Below are 23,228 nucleotides of genomic sequence, written 5' to 3'. Positions count from 1 at the left end.
ATACACTATAAATATGGAGCATATGTTTCTTGAGAACTAATATATTTATTTGAAAAATTATATCATTTGAATAGAGTATCCCATGTAAAATAAGTGTACAAGCCCTCTAATGTAGTCGGAGGTGAACTGAAAGTCTGAGCTGCCAATCTCCTTGTCTGAGGAAAGTCTTCAAGCCCTCTAATCCATTTATTCATAATCAATTAATCCATAATATTATGTAATATAAACAATATAAAATACATTCTTCAGGGGTTGAGTTAATACTGCAGATCCCTGAATGCCACACATTAAAAGAACAAAAACCAGCACTTAATGGATGAGTGTTCAGAGCACCCCTCCTGAGGCTGGAGCCCAATGTGAGCTCTGAGGCCTCAGGTCCAAATCAAGGTTACACAAAGGAACATTTACAGTATTTGAATCAGCACTTGACAGGCCAGCTTCTGATTGGCAGGTTAACAGAGATATAACTAAGATGAGAGTTAAGGTTTAATCAAAGACATATCACTAAACACAGGCAGCTGGCAGTCACCTCCTAATCATGCTTATATTCTGAAGCGCTAGCTCCTCAGTCTACGGAAAAACATATAAAAAGTAAAAGAGATTTCTTTGAGAAGCTATTCAGAAAGTCTTGGTAGTTATCTGGAGTTTTGAGGATGTTCAGCTGAAGAGGCGTTATCTTCATCCTCTTGGGATTTCTGAGTGAGGAGAGAGTAAATTATGTGAAAGTCAGCATGCAGTTCACTATCCTACAACATCCCCTTTCAGCTGAGCAGATACAGTTCATGGATGTAAAAGAGAGCAACAAAAATTGTTGTAACAGCTTTCTAAAAAGCTGTTATCTTGCTAAAAAAAAAAGCAAAGTAACAGCTTGTTTTAGAAGAGCACCGATGCCATGCTGCTTACTTCAATTTGTTCTTTCACAAAGATTGTTAAGTACTGGTGGATGATGCTGACAGCTATCAGCATCTCGGTGACGGAGCAAAAGGCACCAAGGAAGTCCACCAACACCGTTAAACTGCCGACGCAAACTCCACCAAAGGCAGCAGCTGTTGGAATGTACCTAAAAAAAAGATTTGGGAAAAATTTAGATGGCTGAAAAAATGATAAATGCTGTCAGAAGTAAATAAAGAAGAGTTTAGACAGTCGTCATGCTTACTCTGTTTTTAACTATTAAGATGATATCTTATTTTACATTCAACTTTAATGTTATTTAATAACCAATTATTATGGTAAATGTTTCTTAGCAAATTGCAGAGAAACCACACAGTCCTTGTAGCCATCAACAAGCTTCTGAAGGATATTTGACAACTCTTCCAAACTATTGAGATCAATTCAGTTTATTTATACAGCACAAATTCTCAACAAATGCCATCTCGGGGCACTTTACAAAGTCATTCCAATGCAATCATACATAGATTCCAATTGATCCTAGTTACCAAACAGTTCAGTAAGCTCAGTTAATTATTCAAAGTAGCTTGAAAAGTTTATATTTAAGGAACAGCAGATTGCATTGAGTCACTGACTTTCAGAATTCACTTCTCTCTTTATGGGCGGCAGTGGTAGTTCATCCTGCAATCGGTGCGTTTGATTCCATTCTATCCGGTTTGATTCCTACTCTGTCTGCCTCTGTCATTGTGTCCTTTGGCGAGACACATCTCCTTGCCTACCAGTGGTGGTCAGAAGGGCCGATGGCACGACATGGCAGACTACCCAAGTAGCTTGCAATCGTCAGTGTGTGATTGTGTGCATGAATGGAAATGACTGATTTCATTGTAAAGTATCTTTGAGGGTCATGAAAAGCACTATGCAAGTCAGAGAGGAAAAAGAAGCCTCCAGCAGAATCTGGCTCACTGCAAGAGGCCATATGCCATGACCGACTTGGGGGTTTGAAAAGACAGAGCAGAATGCACAAAAAGAAAGAATTATTTTTGCTCTTCATGAAAGTAAAAAGTTAATAGCATTAGAAGGAGAATGATTAGTTGATGGCAGCATTTTCTCAGCCAATGTCCTCCAGGAAGGTATCACAGTCAAAACAAAATACCAGAATTGCCAGGGGTTATTAAACTTAGGTCGTTTTCTGATACTGATAGTTTGTACATGGAATTATGTCCTGCTGGAGCTTCAAACTCTGAGAAAGTTTCAACCAACTGGCTGTCGATTAAAAGAAAAACTGGAGATTGAAGTTGTCTTCCTACCCACATACAGTAGTGCAATGCTCCAAATATGAACATTAATGAAACTGTATCATGCTACCACCATCTACAAGAAGGGATAGAGCAGATTGTACTTCTCGAGGAAGCAAAGATCCTTCGAGGTTTGCACCAAGATGCTGCAAATCTTCTATAAGTCTGTTGTTGTGAGAGCCATCTCTTCTGCCGTCATCTACTGGGGCGGCAGCGTTAGAACCAGGGACCTAAAAATCCTCAACAGCTTGAAAAAAGAAGGCTGGTTCTGTTCTGGGGACGACTGTAGAACCTCTGGAGAAGGATTCTTCATAGGAACACAAAAATTATGGACCACTGTGACTATCTTCTTCATGAGCCTACCTTGGAAAGGCAGAGCATCTACAGTCAGAGGCTTCTTGTTTTTCTCTTATCTGTAATAATAAAATGTCTTCTCTTGGCTTGTCTTTTGACTGTTTGCTGTATTGACTCATTAATCAAGATGGTTGAGGTTTCTGTTTGCTTAGTTGATTAAAACCCCAAATAAACCCATAAAGTGAAAATCTTGATTTTACCTGTTCAGTTCGTGAACCATTGAGGTTTCTCTGTATCCTCTCATCACCATATGCTGTTCCTTCAGCTGCTTCGCTACCTGGATGGTGATGAAGAGCACAGCTTAAATACAAAAATGACGTTGAAAACAAACCCACACCTCCACCACTTGATAGACTGCAGCCATGACTTACATCTTTTGCAGAAGAACCTGAAACTTCGATCCAAGTTTTGGAGAAAAAGGCACATGAGCCGAGCATGAAAAAGATGTAAATTAGTGCATGGACTGGGTCCTCTAGAACAGAACCAAAAGATTCTGGTGGAAAGAGGTAGTAGCAAAGTCCTCGGACAGGCTTAATACGGGCTGAGCCACCAGCTTCCTGTAATCATGAACAGGTAAAAAATATTTTATTAAAGAAAAATGTCCAAACATCTAGAACTATATGATGCTTACCACAAATCACATATAGTGATACAAATATGTTTTATATTTGGGCTATGATTTTAAATGAACAAGCATACTTCGTTTTATTTTTTTTAATTATTTTTCACTTTCTCAAGTTTAGACATTGTACTTTCACTGTCTTGATTTTATGATTTTGGAAACCTAAACTATGTCTAAATTTTCCAGCAGCAACCATGTAAGCAGACATGAAAATCCTAAATTGAACTTTTAGTAAAAATAATGATAGATTGTCATATTACAGTAACAAACCTGTTATATCTTAATTTCCAATATATGATAGAGAACAACTAAAATAATAAGGACTGCAAAATTTAGAGTAATATGAAGGTGAGGTCCAGTGCTTTAAAATCAACTTAATTAAAGCAGGTAAATACTGGTATACTTACGGACCACGTTCCAAGCAGATCAACCAGAAAATTTCCACTGAAGCGTGTGAAAAGCAAATAGGAAATAACATACAGATTGGAGACCAAAGCAGACTGCAGGAAGAGGGGAATGTAGGAGGTGTATAAAAGCTTGATGGGATATGTGTTATATTGGCCAAAGTAGCGAGCAGATTTGATGGGCAGATCAATTCTGAATCCCTGTGAGAAGATCAGATTTTTTGTTTTAGACAAAACTCAATTTCTAATGGAGAATCAGACACACAAACAGTAGAAAGCAACACACTTCCAAGTATATAACTACAGCAAAGACAAACACTGTAGCGATGAGGTTCATGAGGTTGGGGAGGTTCTGCCTGCAGAAGGCCTCCTGGAGAGCCCGCACTTTGTCAGTCCTCGTGGCGAGGAGGTGAAAAAGAGCGATGACTGCTCCCTCATGTTCTGTGTCTGAATCACAAAAGTACAAAAATAAATATGTACGTCATAGAAAAATGAGTTGGAGAACAGTTCAAACAGGCATACTCAATTCATCAGGAAGACTACTGAAAGAGTGGTCTTTGGTTGCTTACTATTTCCTGTGTTCACAGTGGTGGGACTAAAGGCCTTCCACATGATGGTCCCACAGGTATTGGTGGCAATGAACAGGGGGGTCCTAGAATCAAGGCCATAGCCCTTTTCAAGTAATTCATCCAGGAGCCGCAAAATCAGCCCTCCTACAAACAGCTACAAAGGAATACATTCAATCAAGGGAAGCTGTGTAAAAATGTTTCTTATTTGCAGTCAATGCACATTATTAAATTGTTATTTATGCAATAGACCCTTTGGCTCTGGGAATTAGTCTATATGTTTAAGTAAAACCCATGCAGTGACCTAATGCATCATACTGTCTAGTTGCAGTTTGTCATGACCACAAATTTCAGGAAATCTTATTGGGACATGACACATATTTCACACATTCTAAAGACAATAAATGCAGTGAATATTATGTAGGGTTATCAGACTAAAGGGGGCTTAAATGCTAAATACAAGCACACACCATGCTTTTCAAATTTTTATTTGTCCCAAATTGTAAAACGTTGAAGTGTCGGCTTATGAGGTGACATAGTGCAGATAAAAAAACTCAAGAGGTATGGATACTTTTCTAACACGCTGTATGGTAATTTCTTCTCTAAAAATGCCTTTGTACTAACTTAAAGATTTTATAATTTACACATTATCTTTTCAAATGCTTTGATCAATCAAAACACTTTTTGCCATTCTTACCTGAATGATGATGAACAAACAGATCCCTGCACCCATCTCTGATGGATCTCCATACATGCCAGTCATCACATAAACAATGGCCTGGCCGATGGTGATGATCATCCCAAACACTGAAAACATCAAAAGATTAGACGACCCAAAATACAAATGAAATTTTTAGATCACAGCCAGGTCTGTGTTTCATACATTTCTGAGCTCCATTAAAGAGCGCTCTATCCTTTGGGGTGTCTCCAACTTCAATGATCTTAGCTCCAGCCAGCAGCTGCATTATCAGGCCTGAGGTGACAATAGGTGAGATACCCAGCTCCATCAGAGTACCTAGATGAAGATATGCTTGTTAGCTCATTGTTTGCAAAACTTTAGTATTTTATTTTACTTTATTTTGCTTAGCATGTGTTGGATGGATTGGATACCTCTTTTTGAAGCCAGAATGGCTCTCATCCAATGGAATGGATCTGCAGAGTTTAAGGACCTTATGCCAAAGATGGGAATCTGAAAGAAGAGAGTTCATGAGATAGATTGAATTAGTTAGTAGATAATAATTAAAAATATCCTTATTTATATATATATATATATTTATGATCTCTATTCAAGGTAGGAAATTAGTATCTGCCACCAAAGAAAATGGGGTTAATTTTTCCATCAATTTTCTAACACCCTTGTCCCTAGTGGAGTCGGGAGGGGTGCTGGTGCCTATCTCCAGCTAACGTTACGGACGAGAGGCAGGGTACAACCTGGACAGGTTGCCAGTCTGTCGCAGGGCAACACAGAGACAGACAGGACAAACAACCATGCACACACACACTCACACCTAGGGAGAATTTAGAGAGACCAATTTACCTGACAGTCATGTTTTTGGACTGTGAGAGGAAGTCAGAGTACCTGGAGAGAACCCACCATGCACAGGGAGAACATGCAAACTCCATGCAGAAAGACTCCGAGCCGGGAATCAAACCCAGGGCCTTCTTGCTGCAAGGCAACAGTGCTACCAACTGCGCTACTGTGCAGCCCCAGGTACATTATATTGCATATATTAAATGCCAAATTTGGCATGGCAAACAGAAACTTAAAAATATTTTAATTTAATGACCATCATTGGAAAAATAATAGGACAATCTAAAGAAACAGCTTTTATAATAAACTTGATTTAGGGGAGCTCTCATATTGTCTGCCAGTGGTGCATTTATTGAGGAAAATATATTTATGAAAAAATAAGTTGTTTGTCAATTATTAATTTGAGTAATTACATACATCCGTAAGTATGTGGATACATACTTACTACATAATAATTAACTATTTAATAATTGACAAATTAAAAACTGAAAAACTTATTTTAGCTGTTATTTTTAGAATTAAATATTTAGTAATAACTGTAAGACCAGGCATTTATGTAGTATTTATGTAGAAATACTAACGTTTTACATAAATACTGATGCCATTTTTTCTTACCTGGGAACCCTCAAGAAAGATGAAGAGAGTAATTGACGACCATAGCACCTTTTCACTGAACTGGATCTGTTGGTCAAGCACACATTGTCAGGAGTTACACAAAGATAAACCAAGATAAATGTCATTTAATAACTTCAAAATTATAACACTGTAAGCAAAAAATAAATAGAAATAAATATCTACCTTTCTTTCAGGTTTCTGGACCTCGGGTAGCACCGCACAGAATGGTTTCATTACCTCCAAGAATTTACCTGAAAGCAATCAAACATGAAAGTTTTGACTTTGAATTAATGGGGGGTGAATAGGACGTGGCATTGAGAGGTTTAGGGTTATGAAGACAAAATAGATATTATAAATAATTTTATTATTCGACTGTTGCTGACTGCTTGTAGTAGTTCATTTTTGAGATAAAGATAAGAGTAGATTGATGCTCCAACAGGACTAATAAAAAAAAACACACCATGCAATGTTAGCAAAAGTGAACAGTAATTAGAAAACATGTTAAGCAACGTTTCATTCGTCAATCTTATAAAGAACCATTTAAATCTGACAAAGATTAATTTAAAAGTAGGGCCTACACTATATGGTCAGGAAGAACTTGCTGTCAGAAACTGAATTTGAATAAGTTCTGCTCGAATATGTATTGCTCAACTTCAAGGAATAAAAACGTAATCTGAATTAGCATAATCGGAAATCCATTGTTTTGGAAATTATTGTCTATGAAGTGAAACTGAATTAATTTGCTTTGAAACTGTATTTTGTCTTTGTGAAAATTCAATTCTCAAAAATGGTCAGTTTCTGTTTTCACCATTCACTTTCAGTACTTAAAATCAATGTTTTGGGTCGCATGGTAATCAAGCGCAGATTGACCAAAATACGTTGTACCAACACATTCTCACTCCCGAATCGTCATATATTGACGAGTTGGGACGATTTCTGACCATGCGTCGCATATTGACGCGAAGGGTACTCCCTTCGCGACGACTTGGGCAGGGTCCTTCGGCGTCACATGTTGACGATTTGGGAAGGTCACGTCTTTTACGTGGATTATTGACGCGAAGGGTTCTCGCAACCGCTGCCGAACCTTCAAAACCCGACGATTTGGTTAGGTTTAGGGCAAAAATTACGGTAAGGCCCCTCGCGTCACATATTGACGCGAAAGGGGTACCCTGCGCGTCAATATGTGACGAGGACGGACTTCAGCGAACCGAACCTTGGGCTGCAGGGGGACACAGATCAAGTTCATTCTTCACGTCAAATGGGCTGCGGTCTGAAACTAGACGCTCTGGTTTGTAACAAATGCATTACGTGTCCAGGAAGAAGCGTATTGTAAACAAACGATAGCCTAAAAGTAAATGTTATGTTAAGCTGATAAACCCTAACTTAGCTTTCACATGACAGTTTTTCTTATAATTGATGTGTTTTACTGAGCCATTCCATTCCGTTGGCCAGATCTATTGAAATGTCCAACTGAAATTTTGTGGTAAAAACAGAAAATGAAAGTATTTGAGAGCTGAAAGTTTACTAGCATAAAATACAGTTTCAAAGCAAATTAATGCATTCAATCTTTAAATAACTAGGATAAAACTCCTTAAGATAAAATATCTATATTACAAGAGTGTCCTGACAACAATATTTAGTTAGTTATAAAAAAATAGAGCGCAATGTTAATATTAACGCCATTAAATAAAACACACTCCACTGACGTGAATTTAGTGGCATATTTTGTTTCTGCTAAATGAATTCAGTTTGAAAATATTAATTTCAATTTCAATTTCCCTTTCGAGACAATCCTTTCCAAACCTATACACTGGATTTTAAATGATGTAAATTCCGCATTTATTGTATACAAATTTAATAGAAAATTGAAGAAAATAGAACCTATACTGAAATTCAGTTTCTGATGGCACTGACAAAGTTCTGCCCATATTTAGTAGCTACTCACGGCCCATGGTGTTTTAATAATGGTCGTAAATCTTTTTCCAGCTCTGATTGAATCTCAGTGACTGCTGCTGCCTCGGTGCCGTATGATAGTTCTGACACTTAGAAAGAATCAAAAGCGGTCGTGAGTCGTTCATGAACGACCTCTTCAAATGAACGAATCATTTTAAGTGAACAAACTGAAGCAAAACTCCTTCATCAACAGATTTGTTGATTTGAGAGTTGTGATGAGCGCCAGCTGGTGGAACTTTTGCGTTCTGACACGTAATGATAAAGATTCATCCCAATCAAGTCGTGATGCGTTCATGCTCTGGAATTCGCAGTGTTGCCAGATCACCACTAATTTAAATAAATAAATTTAAAAAAAAAGCAGAATGATGAAGAAGCAAACAAGTTGCACATCTCTGCTGTAAGATTATTCACGAAGTCATGAATTGGCCTTGTTTGATTCCTTTTAGCTAATTAAGTTTATTTATACTCATTGTTTACTATAAACAGGGATTAATTTGTCTGTCTAGAGTCGACACAGACAAGACAAAATAAACCAATAAAAACAAAAAGTCAAAAGGATGAGTTATAGAGTGCCAGTTTGTTTTATTTCCTCACAAACACCCAATTTGGAAATCAAATGATCTGAAACAGCCACCAGAGAGCAGAAGAGACCAGAAAACCATCCAGTTGTTGAAGCACAGGTCAACACACAGTGACTTGGAGATAGGCAAAATAACAGCTACAAGTTTCTGTTTCAATTGAAGTTATTAATTAGCTTGCAGTTCAGTTGTTAACTGTTGAAACAGTTTATATTCTGAACAAACGCATGTTGAAGCTATAAGCAGTAGAGAGTTGCATTAACAGCTGAAGAAGCATCACAAGTAATACAACTTGTCTTCTGATAAATGTAACAGAGTTTCATATGTTTCATTTTGTGAAGAGGTCAGAAAACAAATCTAGCCTTAACTTGATCTGTTCGCACAATTTTTAAATTCATAAAAAAATTCAGTGGTGGATTCATAATGTTTGATTACAGTGCCAGGTGGTCTCTCACTAGTGAACAAGCACATCTCCCAAAGTTTTTGGTGCCTTATACTTTTTTGTTTCAATGTTTCTTTGTATCTTTTGTGCATTTTTGTGCACACACCATTCAGTTATTCATCCATTCATATACACATCACGCTAATTGTGTGATGGAGCTACTGAATTGTAGCCACGTCTGCTCCTCAGCAGTCTGACAGAGATAAGGCTGCCATGCTCCGGTGTCACTAGCTCCTCTGACCACCAACAGGAAATGTGAATGAAGCGTCTTGCTCAAGTTCGAATCCCAGCCAGAGTGGGGATTCAAACTTGAAATCCCCGATTACGGGACAAACTTCTGCAACCGTAGCCATTGTTGAGGCTGCTCTGAGAAAGACTGTACTGACTATTTGTCCACTGAAATATGGGGTTTAGTATTCTAGCAGACACCATTCTTTTTAAGAGAATATTTAGCTTTGTCACTTTGGAGAAATCCTTGTTAACACAAAGAGTCCAGAGTGGTCACAAGGGAAAAGATAAAAGAGAGGCTCCCATAACAAAACAGGACCAGACAGTACCTGCAGACTGACATAAGGAGGTAGGATATTCAATTTGGTTGGGACAGTGACGCTCACAAGAACATTAATGTGAGCTTTAGAAGCAGATTAACGTACAACTTTTAAAAAACTATTTATTAAACGTTGAATAACTAGAAAGTACTCCTCTGCCTCACAGATCCTGTTGCTGTATTTTAGTTCATACATTGCATCTTCAGCACAATGTTTTCTCCTTTCAATATTTCATATTTGTCATGTAAACATGTTCCTAACCCACTTCCCTTTTCTCAAAAATTAAAAGTAAAACTTGTCAGAGGGAGCGGTGAGTGAAGCAGATAATGTGCTTAGCTATCATGTGGTCATAACCAACATCAAATCTGTCATAAAACATTCTGGCGAACCCACAATCTGGCATGGATGTTAGCCCTGAAGCAGGTCCAAAATATGGGTTTTCTTTTTCTTCCTAAATTGATGTTTTCCAAACAACATATTTAAACATTTCCAAAGTGGTTCCAATCCATACCACTAGTGGGTGCTTTTAATTTGTTGTAGTTTCACAGAGATATTTAATCAACTGTTTGACAAAAACTACTTTATAGATCCACTTCCCATAAAGCCCTGAATCACAAGCGCATCAAAGGTAACAATGGCATGCTTTATGTTTATACTTTATGTCTTCTTCTTTGGTGTAGTTTATTGACAGAATTATATCCGAATACAGTTCAGCATAGATTCAGGCATACTTTCTGTATTCAGGCTATACATTGCTAAAGAAACTCACAAAACAAAATATTAGATTGTACAAAACAGTCTACTCACATCTGTCATTTGTTTCACTCTTACTTGGAAGAGTTCAATTAGCACAAGCCCCCTGACTCCATTATTTCAGTCTTAGATTGAAACTATAATTCTGCAGTTTTTAAATATTCTTTCCTTTTGCCTCTTTTGATTTACTTCAATCATTATTTTGTTGAAATTTACCTCCTTTGACCCAACTCAGGAGAGTTTCTATCATTTGTTAAAAGTGGTAGATTAGAGAGATTAAAACCACCCTGTTTCCACTAGGGACATCAAAAGCACACAATCTGAGTCTCATTAATGTTGTTATATTTGTTTTTTTAGACTATAGAGGCAAACAAATGATCAGACCTGTGGAGCAAATAAACAAGTGGTCAGTGGTGAAAGGAGTGAATTACACTCTTCAGAATTTCCAATGTTTATGAGATAAGCTATGTTCTCTGTCATGTACTGTACCCATATGGTTCTAGGAAGAGGGGCGTAGGATGGAATTGCGTGCTAATATGTACAAAAGAAAGCGGGTGGGAATGTAAAGTCACAAGCTCACCATGAGACCTGGAATGTGAGTCACTCCCTTGTCCCGCTGATCCAAGCTGCTAGTCGAGAATAACCTCCGCAGAATGCTGTTCAGTCAAGACAAACTTGTTTGGACTCTCGCTGACCTTTAACTGCCTTGCATTTTATTTTATTATAAATCTTCTAGAAAGAAATGTTTACATCATGTTTGTGATAATGGAAGTGAAGATTTAGTCAGTCTGTACGGGTCAGAATGTACAGCTGATTCATTTGATTTATGGACAATTCTAAGAAACGGAATTTCTCTAATTTTCACGACTCAGCATGCCAAAGGTCAGGGGTTCCTGTTCAAGGGTTTTAACTGGGGGATTTAATTGTCCCAGTAATCCATTACACTGGTCTCCACACAGAGGAACAAGGCGTCTTTGAAATCAAGCATGAAGTTACATAAAGATCTGAAGTCCAGAGGCCACTTGGTCTTTTTCACACAACATAGTTTAACTTGATACATGAGGATAACATGAGCAGGGTCAAAGGTAAAGATGCACAAATGCAACAAAAAAAATATAGATTGAAACGGCTGCGTCATTAGAATTCAATTTTAAAATTAAAAATAGTATGTTAGCATTTTCAATATAAAAACTGAAAGAGTTATTTGTTTATCTAAAATAAAAATGAATCATTCTGAATTTTAAATCAAGGGATATGAAACATGATGGATTCTTGTTGCACCTAGTTATTGCAAAGTCAGACTCTGCAGTGATGTCCTGTTTTTCCTCAAAACAAATTCATCTTAATTGAAGTAATACTTCACAAGAGCAGCAAAGATATACAGTTCTCTGTCCATTTATCTTTATATCTCGACTCTCTAAAGAAACAGGAAGTCATGGATTAATTTTGAGCAGTTCTTTCATATTATTAATTACTTAAAAGTTTGTATGACCTCTTATACTTCTTATAGTCATAAGAAAGTCTTTTCTTGCCACAGAATACATTTTTTCAAACTATCAGTTGGATGTTTCACATTGTTCAATCTGAGATTTGCACATTCCTGCTACTACAACCACATACATAACAAAATTATCTCTATTATCCAAGTGCCACAATAATAACAGACAAAATCTTCATTACTTTCTTCAAATTCAGAAGATTTTCATCCACTTACTTTGACTTTACACTATTTAAAGGCAAAGCCCAGGTTACAACATCATTGCTTCTGTTAAGCTCCACTGCAATAGAAGGTAATAGAGTTGAAACTGTGTAAACTGAGACCCTCTTACATCTAAATGTTAACCAAAACAATGGCAAAGCTCTGACATTTAGAAAGTGTTTCGCTTGCATTATTGAACATTTTTCAAAATCCAAGGGTCTAAGAATAGCTTTAGAAAATGACACTGCTATCAATCAAATACTTGCTTAGATGGTTGATTCAAGGGGCTGCAATGTAATCAAGGCTAAAAGGCTTTTGGGGCAAAGCTAGCTTTAGACCAACTCCTCTAGTGTATAAAGTGTTGTGAAGTAATTGGTCTGTAAAATATCTAATGTTGAAATAGATTAAAACATTGGATTAGCAGAAAGGGAAGTTGATTTTCTGCTTTCCTTTTTTTTCTGTAATTCAATAGCTGTGGTACAAACCAGGCTTTGTATAAATGTCTTGCATAACAAGGCTATCCTTTTATATTTTGCTCTTCTAAACAAATTGCATGGCCAACAGTCAGAAATTAAGAACTTTTCATGATAATAAAGTGGAAATGCACCAGAAAATTGTTGACATTTAAAAGACTCTTCTCTTCGTAACATAAATGTCTTTGTAGAAAAAGATCAGTGGAGAAATTAACTGTAATTTAATAAAATATAAGCATGATGCATGTTTTAAAAATCAGAAATCCTGCTCAGTGAGGCTCTTCAACACAAAACCTTTTAAAAAAATCCCTTCTGTGATGCAAAAGACGGGAATCATATTGGATTACATGTCACAAGGTGAGATGAATCTCTCTCTGACTCATCTTGCCTTCACCTCCACCTTACACATCTTTACTGTAATCCCCCTACGAGTGCTGCTGCTCTGTCAGGGAAAGAGTTTGGTGTCCCGACGGGTTCAAACATGCAAGTGGAATATTTCAAGCGGATTAATTGCCACAGCTTTAACCAGCAGGGAACCAACACAATCCCTCCTGACCTGAAAGCCACAACATAAGACCATAACAGATGACCGCTCTCAACTGGACTGCAGTCATCAGCCTTAATCCAGATTATTCCAGACTATGAGCTGGTTCTACACTCATCATTCCTGTTGCTTCTAGTGTTTCTGTCTGGGCTATTTAAAGACCACACAGTCATACTATTCTGTGTGCTTGCTGCAGGGAGAATTGAGTTAGCATGCATATGTGAACAGTTCTTTCCGTTCTGCGTATCACATCTACTGGCCCTCCAGCTTCATGTTGCAGCACATAAATAAGGTTTGAAGGTAGTCAGAACTGTCGGCAACTCTCACATCATAAATCCTCTCACCCCCTCAAACACTTTGCAGCATCTTGCTTCTTGTTTGCCTGTCTGTTTGGTCTTTGTTTAGATCTTTGGGTCTCAAACAGTCTTGCAGTAACAACTCGGGCTGCCTTTAGAGAAGAAAAGAAATTTTTAAATGACAGTGAATCAAGAACAAGAGCTGGTATTTACATCTGATGTTTTTCATTTACAACGCAATCCCAGCTTTGGACATTTAATGCAAGTGGAGAACTAATGACATTAAAAGTAAAAAAAAAAAAGAAGAAAAAACTCAGCTTGGATAGTTTTTTCCAAGCTGGTGATTTTCTGATATTCTGCTGTGATCATCTGGCTGAAAAAATAAATTCTCATCACCTAATACTACTTTTATTAAGATAATCCTCTTCATGATCAAACTAACAATCCCAAATAAACAGAAACAACCATGAACAACAGTAAAATACAACTCATAAAATATTGTTGTTGTTTTTTTAGCTTGAACACAACTTTTGTGTTTTAGTGTTGTTCATATGTCAACATGGAAATGTAAAACACCTCTTCCCTACTCTGGTGGTCCAGATGGCTCAGCTACTAATTTAGGAATGGACTTCAGATTGGTCTTGCTGGTGTTTTGTGGATTTCTCCCTGTAAACATTCAGAGGCATGAGAGGTTAAAGCACTCTCTCTTTTTTCCCTATTTTACAAACAACGCTCCCTATTCCATGACGTAGAAGTCAACACATTATTTCCCCTTTTCTCAATAGAAACAACACGATGGCAAACAGATAAAACTTTACCATGATTTCTTGCTTTATAATCAAAATGAGGAAAAAATATCACCATATTAAAATTACCATCGAAAGGATAAAGATCAGTGGAATATTTTTGGCTTTTCCTTCCAAATACTGTTCCTTTTATTTTGTTTTTTGTAGACTCTTGGAGAAGCAACATGAGTGTCGAAGCTGCCCTGAAGGTTTAGTGTGGATTCATAACACTTCCACGTTTCTCATGTGGATTTAGAGTTTAAACAGCTGCTGATGCCCTGACATAACCCCTGTGGGAGTTGGGGAGAAAGGAAACAAACAGTGTGTGACACCACTGAGGAATTACACAACACTATTTTCTATTTACTCGTGGGAAGAAAAGATATCTTTGAGCTCTTATAGTACTTTATCTCAGAAATCCGTGCGCCTGACCTTAATATTAAGAAACTGAAGGACACTTTCTTATAAAACAGGAGCTAGTAAATTCAAGACAGAAGTATACACATATATCTAATATCCTAACTAACTAAATTAGGTACAAAAAGCAGTATTAAAGGGCCCCCTCTGAGGGTAAAGTGACACACTTCAGCAGATGTTCATTAACTATTCAGGGTCAAAGTTTAAAGGCCTGTAAGTGCCACCAGGGACCTAGAGTTAGAAATGTGTAATATAAAACAGGCCAATATGAAATCGAGCCAACAGATATTGGTACAAGGCGTTCAGGTTATCATCTTCAACGTCCATCTCAGTGGCTGACTTATCTCAGGGATTCTTTCCCTGAGATAAGTCCCCAGGAGACTTATATAACACACTGCTGACGTCAGGGTTTGAACTTAAGCCACACTGTTTTTCCTTTAGTCACCTGTTAAACCTGCTCTTGTTCACACAGACCATGACAATGTGTACATTTCTGTGTTCAAAACATTTGTTTGAACTTTGAACAAACCAGTTTCAAACCATTGTTCCTGAACTGGACAATTGCGATTGACATACATTAAGATTTGACTTCTTTAGAGTGATAAAAGGTCAAGTGATCTGGTGAGTCCAGATTTACCCTCTTAGAGGAGTAAGAAGAGGGGCAGATGAAGAGATGCACCCATAATGACTAATGTCTACTTTAGCAGCCTTTGGGGGAAGCACTATGACCTGTAGTTGCTGTAACTGACTGGGTCCAGGTCCAGCAACATTATGAGGTAATGAAAACACTGAAGGTCCAGGTTATTCCATCAGTGGATGTTTTCCTCCCTGACCACACAGGAATATTCCAAGATGACAAGGCCAAGCTTCACGGGCTCTGACCAAAGAGAATCTTTGTGATGTTCTGGAGAAACCTTTGCACCATGGCCAGACTCTCCCATCATAAGAGCAATAGCTTGGAAAAAACAAAAATTCAACACGGGATGGAAATGAATCTTGAGACATTGCAGAAACTTACTGGAACAATACCACAGGAAATGTGTGCTTTAATCAAAGTCAAAGGTGGACCAACGCAATACTGTCACCTTTTTCTTTTGGTCAGGCGCTGCATTTGTATCAACCTCAGCTTCCCTGTCCAATTGCAGCTGGAACAGATTTCTGATCACCAATAACAACAAACAGGAACAGGAAGGTGTAGAAAAATAATGCGTTTCCTGTCTGAGAATGTCATGTAAACCAGTGTTTATTATTTGAACCTTTGATCACAAAGGTGATTTAATGATGCTTTTGTGCTCCTGTTTGGATTATTTTAAGCTCCAATTTACTCTGTTTTTGTTGCTGCAGGTAAAGAGGCAGTTTTTGTGCTGCACTCTAGATAAGCCATTTATTCTCAGTGCTTCCTTTCACAAAAGATGTCTCAAGTAACGCTTGGATTAGGATTCCTTGTAAAGTCACTAAAGTGCAGGCAGCTGGAGTAGGCAACCTGATAATACATTTGCATAACCCTTGAACTGTGAAATGCAAAGCACCACATTGTGATATCAGACCCCACAGTGTGCAGGTTTCCATGCAAACACACAGGAACAAGTTGTGTGCTCATCCCAGTGTAGAGACATATGTACGTCTGCTTTCAGGTGTTATCATACCAGGATTAATCACACAGTTTTACATCAGGACTGATGTCTGTCTTTGTGTCAGGTTAACTTGATTTACTTGCAAAACTATTTAGATTCCTTAAAACATTTCCCAATCTGTCAAAATGTAACTAGGAATTTTCACATATTTCATGGTAATGTTTGTCTGGCACACCAAGCAAAATAGTGCATAATTGTGAAATTGAAAGAAATAAAATAGTTTTTTTTTTTTTTACATGCATTTGTATTCACTCCTCTTCTGATTTTGCCTTAAGTCTTCTAACAGATTTTCCTCTAGGAATACCCTTTGTGTGTCTCCATTTATAATTTAATCAACTCTGACCACAACATGACGTCTCTGCCGCCCTGTTTCACTTTGGAAATGATGTGTTCAGGGTGAAATGCAGTGCTAGTTTTATGCCACAAATATGCTTTTGAATTTAGACCAAAAAGTTTGGTTTTGGTCTAAATCCAACAATTAGTTGTAAAAGCAAAAGATTCTCCCACCTAGACTGTAGATCTCTGCAGCTCCTCCAGACTCTGTGTTGGTCTACTGTACAAAGTCCCGAACAAATACACTGAAGTTTTAAATTACAATGTATGAAAAAGCTCAAAAGTAGTGAATACTTTTACAGGGCACTGGCTGTGATGTTTTCTGACATTTAATTACATGAAGAACTTTGAGAAAGACTTTATAGTTTAGCCGTAAAAAATATATCAGACAGTGAAATTACACTTGTCTCAATAGCAACGCATCACTTTTACTGGCACACAATACAGACATGGAAATAAAATTTCCTTATTCCTGAAAAAAAAAGGCAAAATAAAGAAAGAAAGAATACAAATCAAACAGAAAATATAGTTTCAGTATCTTTATTAGGAGTTACCTATTTATGGTTGCAGTGTCTGCAGCTCAGGAGCAAAACAAATAAATCTAAATCTGTCCCCCATCAGGCAGCAGATGAGCAGAGATTTTGCTGCTATTTTTAGATCTGATGAGAGGAAATTAATAATCCTCCCTGTCTCGTGCCACACAACTCTGGCCTCACACTATCGTATTTCATCAGGATGATTTTAGCGTGCTGCAATACGAATGACAGGAAGAGTGGAGGCAAAGTCAGCTGTTGAGAAAATTGTAAACAATTTATTTATTAAAAGCATGAAAACAGCAGAACTGTTTCCAACTGTGGTTTTGAATGTGAACAAATTTCTTGTACATGATACACAGCTACAGTTTGACTTCTTGCCAGAGGAAATTATGTACAAATAACCTTAATAAAATCTGTAGATTTTTTTAAGACTTAAACAGGAGTAAACCTCATTAAACTACTCCACATGCTACAGATATTTGGAGTAAAAGTGAAAGTCAGCACTGGTCACGCAGCTGGATTGGTCACAAATTATGACGTTTCCTCTCCCTTTTCACTCCACCCCACCCTTGATGTGTAAAACAGGTGAGCCTATAGCTACTAAAAGAAGTCGGAAAATTTTGAACACAGTTTCCATGATGCTCTGTCAACCCACTTTGTTTAGCTCATAGGGTTTTCCAGCATTACAAAGCGCAGCATATTGCTCACCTGATGAACCGTGACGAGTGAAAAACAGTTTCTTGCTTTCACTTTGCAGCTGAACCACTCCTGCTGAATGCCTTCCTGAGTTTCACTATGAAACCATGAAGGAAGTTTGTTACGAGTGCTTGAAGTCTGTAATCTGAGCTTTCTGCCAATGTAAAGCAGATCAGTCACCGTCGTCACAGCTGTGGGAAGCTTGGCCAAGAACATCAACTAAACTGCTTATTAATGAACTCTGGAACCAGAATGACGCATGCTTGGGAAGCTTGGTATTCACCGACTCTTCAGCAAATTACTGAAACTAAGCTCAAGGACTATTGTCTTAGGACTGTTCTAGAATGTTGGATTCTGAACAAAATTTAAATGCAATTTCTACATCATTTTAGCTCCAGACATTAAATTAAGCACCAATTCTAGTCCAGTGGGGTTTGTGCTTATCACCAGGAGTCAGATGAGAGACGAGGTACATGCTAGACATTTTGCCGGGAAACGGGAAAACACAGAGGGGAAACAACAATGTACCCAGTCACCCATATCAAAAGGCAACTTAGAATTGCCAAGGAACATGAGTGTTTCTTAGAGAGCTGTATGAACAGAGAACCTGCAGCAAACCAGTGGAGAACAAGGAAACTCCAAACTCCTAAAGAACAGGTCCAATCAGTGCAAAGAAATAGTTGCAACTACACCACCAAAAACCAGTCGATGAAGAATTGGAATCAAACTATTTTGGATGTTTGTCTGAATCCCCCCTCCTCACATTACTTACTATTGTTTCTGTAAATGGCCCTGATGGCAACATATTCTGATAAATAGGTTAATTTTTAATCTTTGTTTAGATCACATCATCTACTCATATACAGTACAGACCAAAGGTTTGGACACACCTTTTAATTCAATGAGTTTCCTTTATTTTCATGACTATTGACATTGTAGATTCACACTGAAGGCATCAAAACTATGAATAACACATGTGGAAATATGCACTAAACAAAAAAGTGTAAAACAACTGAAAATACCCCTTATATTCTAGTTTCTTCAAAGTAGCAACCTTTTGCTGTGATTACTGCTTTGCACACACTCTGCATTTTCTTGATGAGCTTCAAGAGGTAGTCACCTGAAATGGTTTTCACTTCATAGGTGTGCCCTGTCAGGTTAATAAGTGGGATTTCTTGTCTTATAAATAGTCATGAAAATAAAGAAAACCCATTGAATTAGACAGGTGTGTCCAAACTTTTGGTCTGTACTGTATGTGAAAACCTTGGTTTATCCACAATTACAATATTTTACAATATTGGGAAGAAGCTGCTGGAGATTTTCAAAAGTTGAGGTTTTATCTTTGTCAACTTAACATCATCCAAATGCATCAGAGAGTTTGTATGATAACAAAAAAGGTTTAACTTCATAAAAGTGCAGCTTAAAGCCTAGACTGTCATTCACTTCCTGTACCTACATCTTCCTTGAAGAGTCGTTGGTGCCTATTTCTAGTGGTGAGGAGGTGAAAGGCAGAGTAAACCCTGGACAGGTCACCAGCCCAACACATTGTAATAAACAATAAACAATAAACAATCACACACAGGACAATTAAGAGTAGCCATTAACCCTTACCTGCATGGCTTTGGACTGTTTCAGGAAGCTGGAGTAAACTGAGAGAACCCATGAATGAAATGATAGAACATGCAAGCTCCAACTCAGGACCTGCTTGATTCAAGGAAACAGTGCTAAAAACTAAACAGCCATAAAATCCTTTACAGAATGTGAAATTTAATAAAGCTAATTCTGCAATAGTCATGGCCAAGTATGTTATCCTTGGATGACAACATACTTGATCATGCTACAAGTGTGCATGATCACCTGCACACTGGTACTTGAGAGTGGAGGGATGAAAAACGTGCAATATGAGTCACAAGAAGAACTTGATCTTTGCAGGATGTGCTGGCAGTGCTTTGATTTGTCTTCATCTTCACAGGTCAAACATCTCAAGAGCAATAACTAAACATACACACCCATATATAGACACTCCACAAAGATAATACCTTCAAAGAGATTAAAACTTTGCTTCTCTTACAGTGCTCACAATCAACCAGTATAAGATTCCCACAAGAAAAAGATAAAGGTTTTATTGTATTTACACAATGAAACCTTTAAAGATTTCTCTGTTTTACTCTGTGCTCCATTAGAGACAGGAAACCTATCATACCAGCATCTTCTCATCTAGCATCTCGATAAGAGGGGGAAAAACACACACCTGAATCACTCCTTGTTGTGTTGTTGTGGTTGCACCATAACAACAAATCCGGTACCTGTATTTCGTCTGATAGGAAATACCTGTACCTGGAAAAACAGGTATTTCCACAACTCTTCTTATCTTCCTCTTTCCCTTTCATCTTGGTTTAATTTCCATGAGTTCCCTGACCTCACATCATCAAGTGTCCCCCTTGCCCATCCCAATTTCTTCTCACTCATTCCTTTTTTTTTTTTTACCCCTCCAGGGGGTCTTTTTCTGGGCTCTAGTGTCCCTTATATCACAGTAGGCTGACAGGAAACGGGGAAGGAGAGGGGGGAAGACATGCGGCAAATGTCGTCGGGTCCGGGAGTCGAACCCACGACAGCCGCGTCGAGGACTCAAGGCCTCCAAATACGGGTCGCGCTAACCCCTACGCCACCACGGCACGCCCACTCATTCCTTTTGATATTTGCTGTGGTCTGGACAAAGAAAACAGGCTTTAAACTCCAGGAACTGAAGGATCCCATTTTTTTGTGGTTCTTAAACCAGAATATTTTTAAGCCTCTGCATACTTTGATTCCAGAAAACGGTTTGCACATCTGCATGTCTGTGTTTTGGGAGGCAAAACACACAAGACATACAGTACATGCCTTTGCAAAGTAAGAGCGTAAACCTAACAGCTGTAAGTGTAACCACACTTGATAGTAACAATTTCAGAAACAGTTTGCCGTTTAGTATTTTATGATCACATCATCCCCTCGATACGTCAAGGCATGCGTCAAATATTAACAAGTGACTAACAGGCTGCAACATGAAGCAGCAACTGGAGGAGTTTAGGAAATTAACAGTTTATTTTATACAGATTCTAACTTTTTGTGTAAAGTCTGTCCAAACTAGAACTACCTTTACAAATATTGTTTAACTTAATAAAGGTGAAGTATAAATTTGAGCCACCCATTAAAACACTTATCTATACTGAGATAATGAGGCTGCCAGGATTAAGCTCAGTGAAGACCTTCACAATAAAATGTATTGTAAGTTATTGTTAATTTCTGTTGCTATTGGTGACTGAAAATCTAAATTTCAGTTCGCAAGAAGGTTAATATCATAAAATGTCTTTGCAGGAGGAACTAGCTGCTGAGTTAAAACATATTACAGTAATGGAAAGTAGAGTGGAAGAAAAAAGTGTAGCAACAACAGAAGCCTTGAGAACATTGTGAAGTGAAGCTCATTCAAGTTTGGGAGATTACCAAGGTGTGAACTCAGAGCTTGAATAACTTACTGTTTCCTAACACAGAAAACCTCCTGGATTTGTGCTTCAGCTTCTTTTTATGTATCTGCTCTCTTCTCAAACTCCCAGTCGGTCATGGCAGACGACCATTCACACTAAGCCATCTGTGAGTTTTTCTCTGCTAAACTATCGCTAAACGCATGCTCAGTACGAGGGGTTTGCTGAATAGTCAGCGATACAAATCAAGCGATTGTCCATCGTCTCTGCAGCTCGTCCAGGAGGAGTTAAGGATTCAATCTGCTGGGTTTCACTGTATAGGAAACTTTAACCAAATTGAAAAATAAACTGAACTTGACTGGATTGTTTGACGATAACTAGGATCAGGTAGCATGTATGTATGATTGTACTGAATTGACTTTTTTGTAAAATGCCTTGAAATGATTTGTTGAATATAGTTTTTATATAAATAACCTGAATTGATACAGTGTGTGTAATAATTCAGTTTCATTTTTTGCAATATTGAAATAAATGAAATTTTCAGTGATATTCACTGGGATGCACCTATACAGTAATTCCTTGAACTCCCAAAGACTCAAAGTCCATGAAGTGGTTATTATTATGGTATAGAGCATTATGCAACCTAACTGCTGTGCAACAGCATCTCAGCCTTCAAAGTTCGTGGTATTTATTTTCCTTCTTTATCACCTGAACATTAACCTTGAAGCCTTTTCACTGAACACTTTTTTTTCAAACTTTCAAGCTTTTGCAAAGCAAACGTGAAGCACAGACTCAACCAAATTATTAAAATGCATTATTTATGCTAATCTGGAGGTTAATTTCAACCACAGGGGTTGACTTTAAGTGGTTCATAGCAGTGTTGTAGTACGCGAGACCTTTTTTTGATGGTCTCGGACTCAACCGCATTTGGTCTCGGTCTTGTCTCGGTCTCGGGTGCGGAGGACTCGGGATTTTATTTCAAGACCAGTCAAGACCGCAACTGTAGAAATATCACTAAACTTACAGCATACTGTCCAGTTTATTTGTTAACACGTTTGTTTTTCAATGAATGCAAAACGCACCGATTAAAGTCCAAGCAATAACGTGACTTTCCAGTTATGTGTTTCGCTTAGGGCCCCATGGAGGCTTGGACTGGACTCCACTTACAGCTGTACTGTAAGTGGAGAACAGTTACAGTTATACTTACAGTCTCTGACATAAATGATATGGGCAAATTTCCATATTATCTTTTGAGATAAGCAGAACAGAGTTTGTTTTGCTTTTAATAATGGTTACATTTATTTAATCTCTAAGTATTTAATATCTAGGTGTTTTTATGGGAATGTGAATCTTTCAGATCAATTTGTTTAGCAATTTTGATGTTGTTTCACATTTTATTGTGTCATGTAGAGCGAGGCGCTGGTCTCGGTCTTGACTTGGTCTCGGACCCTAAAAGTCTCGGTCTTGATACACTCTGGTCTTGGGTTAAGTGGTCTTGACTACAATACTGGTTCATAGTCTAAAAATCAAATTAGTGGAATGCTACTTTGTTGAGAAAGTTGGAGAAATGCAATGAACATATGGACTAGCAAAGGGAATGAAAAGTTTGCTTCAATAGCACTCACCTGTTCTTCCCAGAATGCAAACATTTTATCTATAATTTAAGTAAATTATAGATAATTAGTAAAGTAAAACAGCACTGCTTCCCCTTTTTGCTGAATGCCACCTGCTCACATTTCATTTTCATTTCTCCTTTTTGACATTTCTGGACTGTTCACTCTGAATTTAAATAAGCACAACGCAGAAAA

The 23,228-nt window shown here is 37.8% G+C and overlaps 1 protein-coding gene across 2 annotated transcripts; it reads right to left on the bottom strand.

Moving 5' to 3' along the window:
* Positions 1-25: 25 nt before the first annotated feature.
* LOC116710307 (protein transport protein Sec61 subunit alpha-like) lies at positions 26-8,403 on the bottom strand. 2 transcript variants are annotated; one of them, XM_032549293.1, is made up of 13 exons: positions 8,221-8,403; positions 6,459-6,526; positions 6,276-6,341; positions 5,240-5,318; positions 5,013-5,144; positions 4,827-4,936; positions 4,133-4,286; positions 3,850-4,010; positions 3,567-3,764; positions 2,909-3,094; positions 2,738-2,814; positions 904-1,060; positions 26-695 (listed from the first exon to the last, which is right to left on the bottom strand). In XM_032549293.1, the coding sequence occupies exons 1-13, from the start codon at positions 8,225-8,227 to the stop codon at positions 636-638; spliced, it is 1,455 nt and encodes a 484-aa protein (XP_032405184.1). In that variant the 5' UTR covers positions 8,228-8,403; the 3' UTR covers positions 26-635. The 2 variants fall into 2 exon arrangements, with proteins under 2 accessions (XP_032405184.1, XP_032405185.1); XM_032549294.1 differs by lacking the exon at positions 3,567-3,764 and having other exon boundaries at positions 3,829-4,010.
* Between the last annotated feature and the right edge of the window lie 14,825 nt (positions 8,404-23,228).

This window comes from Xiphophorus hellerii, chromosome 20 (assembly GCF_003331165.1).
Source record: "Xiphophorus hellerii strain 12219 chromosome 20, Xiphophorus_hellerii-4.1, whole genome shotgun sequence".
NCBI lineage: Eukaryota > Metazoa > Chordata > Actinopteri > Cyprinodontiformes > Poeciliidae > Xiphophorus > Xiphophorus hellerii.
Note: the sequence above shows the minus strand (reverse complement) of the source record. Positions and strands in the feature narration are given on the sequence as shown.

What these genes read in the sequence shown, in the direction of transcription:
- LOC116710307 (XM_032549293.1), bottom strand. An exon ending in CAGGTTCTTCTGCAAAAGAT is followed by an intron (nt 2,815 to 2,908) that starts GTAAGTCATGGC and finishes ATCACCATCCAG; the next exon opens with GTAGCGAAGCAGCTGAAGGA. An exon ending in ATGGTTCACGAACTGAACAG is followed by an intron (nt 1,061 to 2,737) that starts GTAAAATCAAGA and finishes TCTTTTTTTTAG; the next exon opens with GTACATTCCAACAGCTGCTG.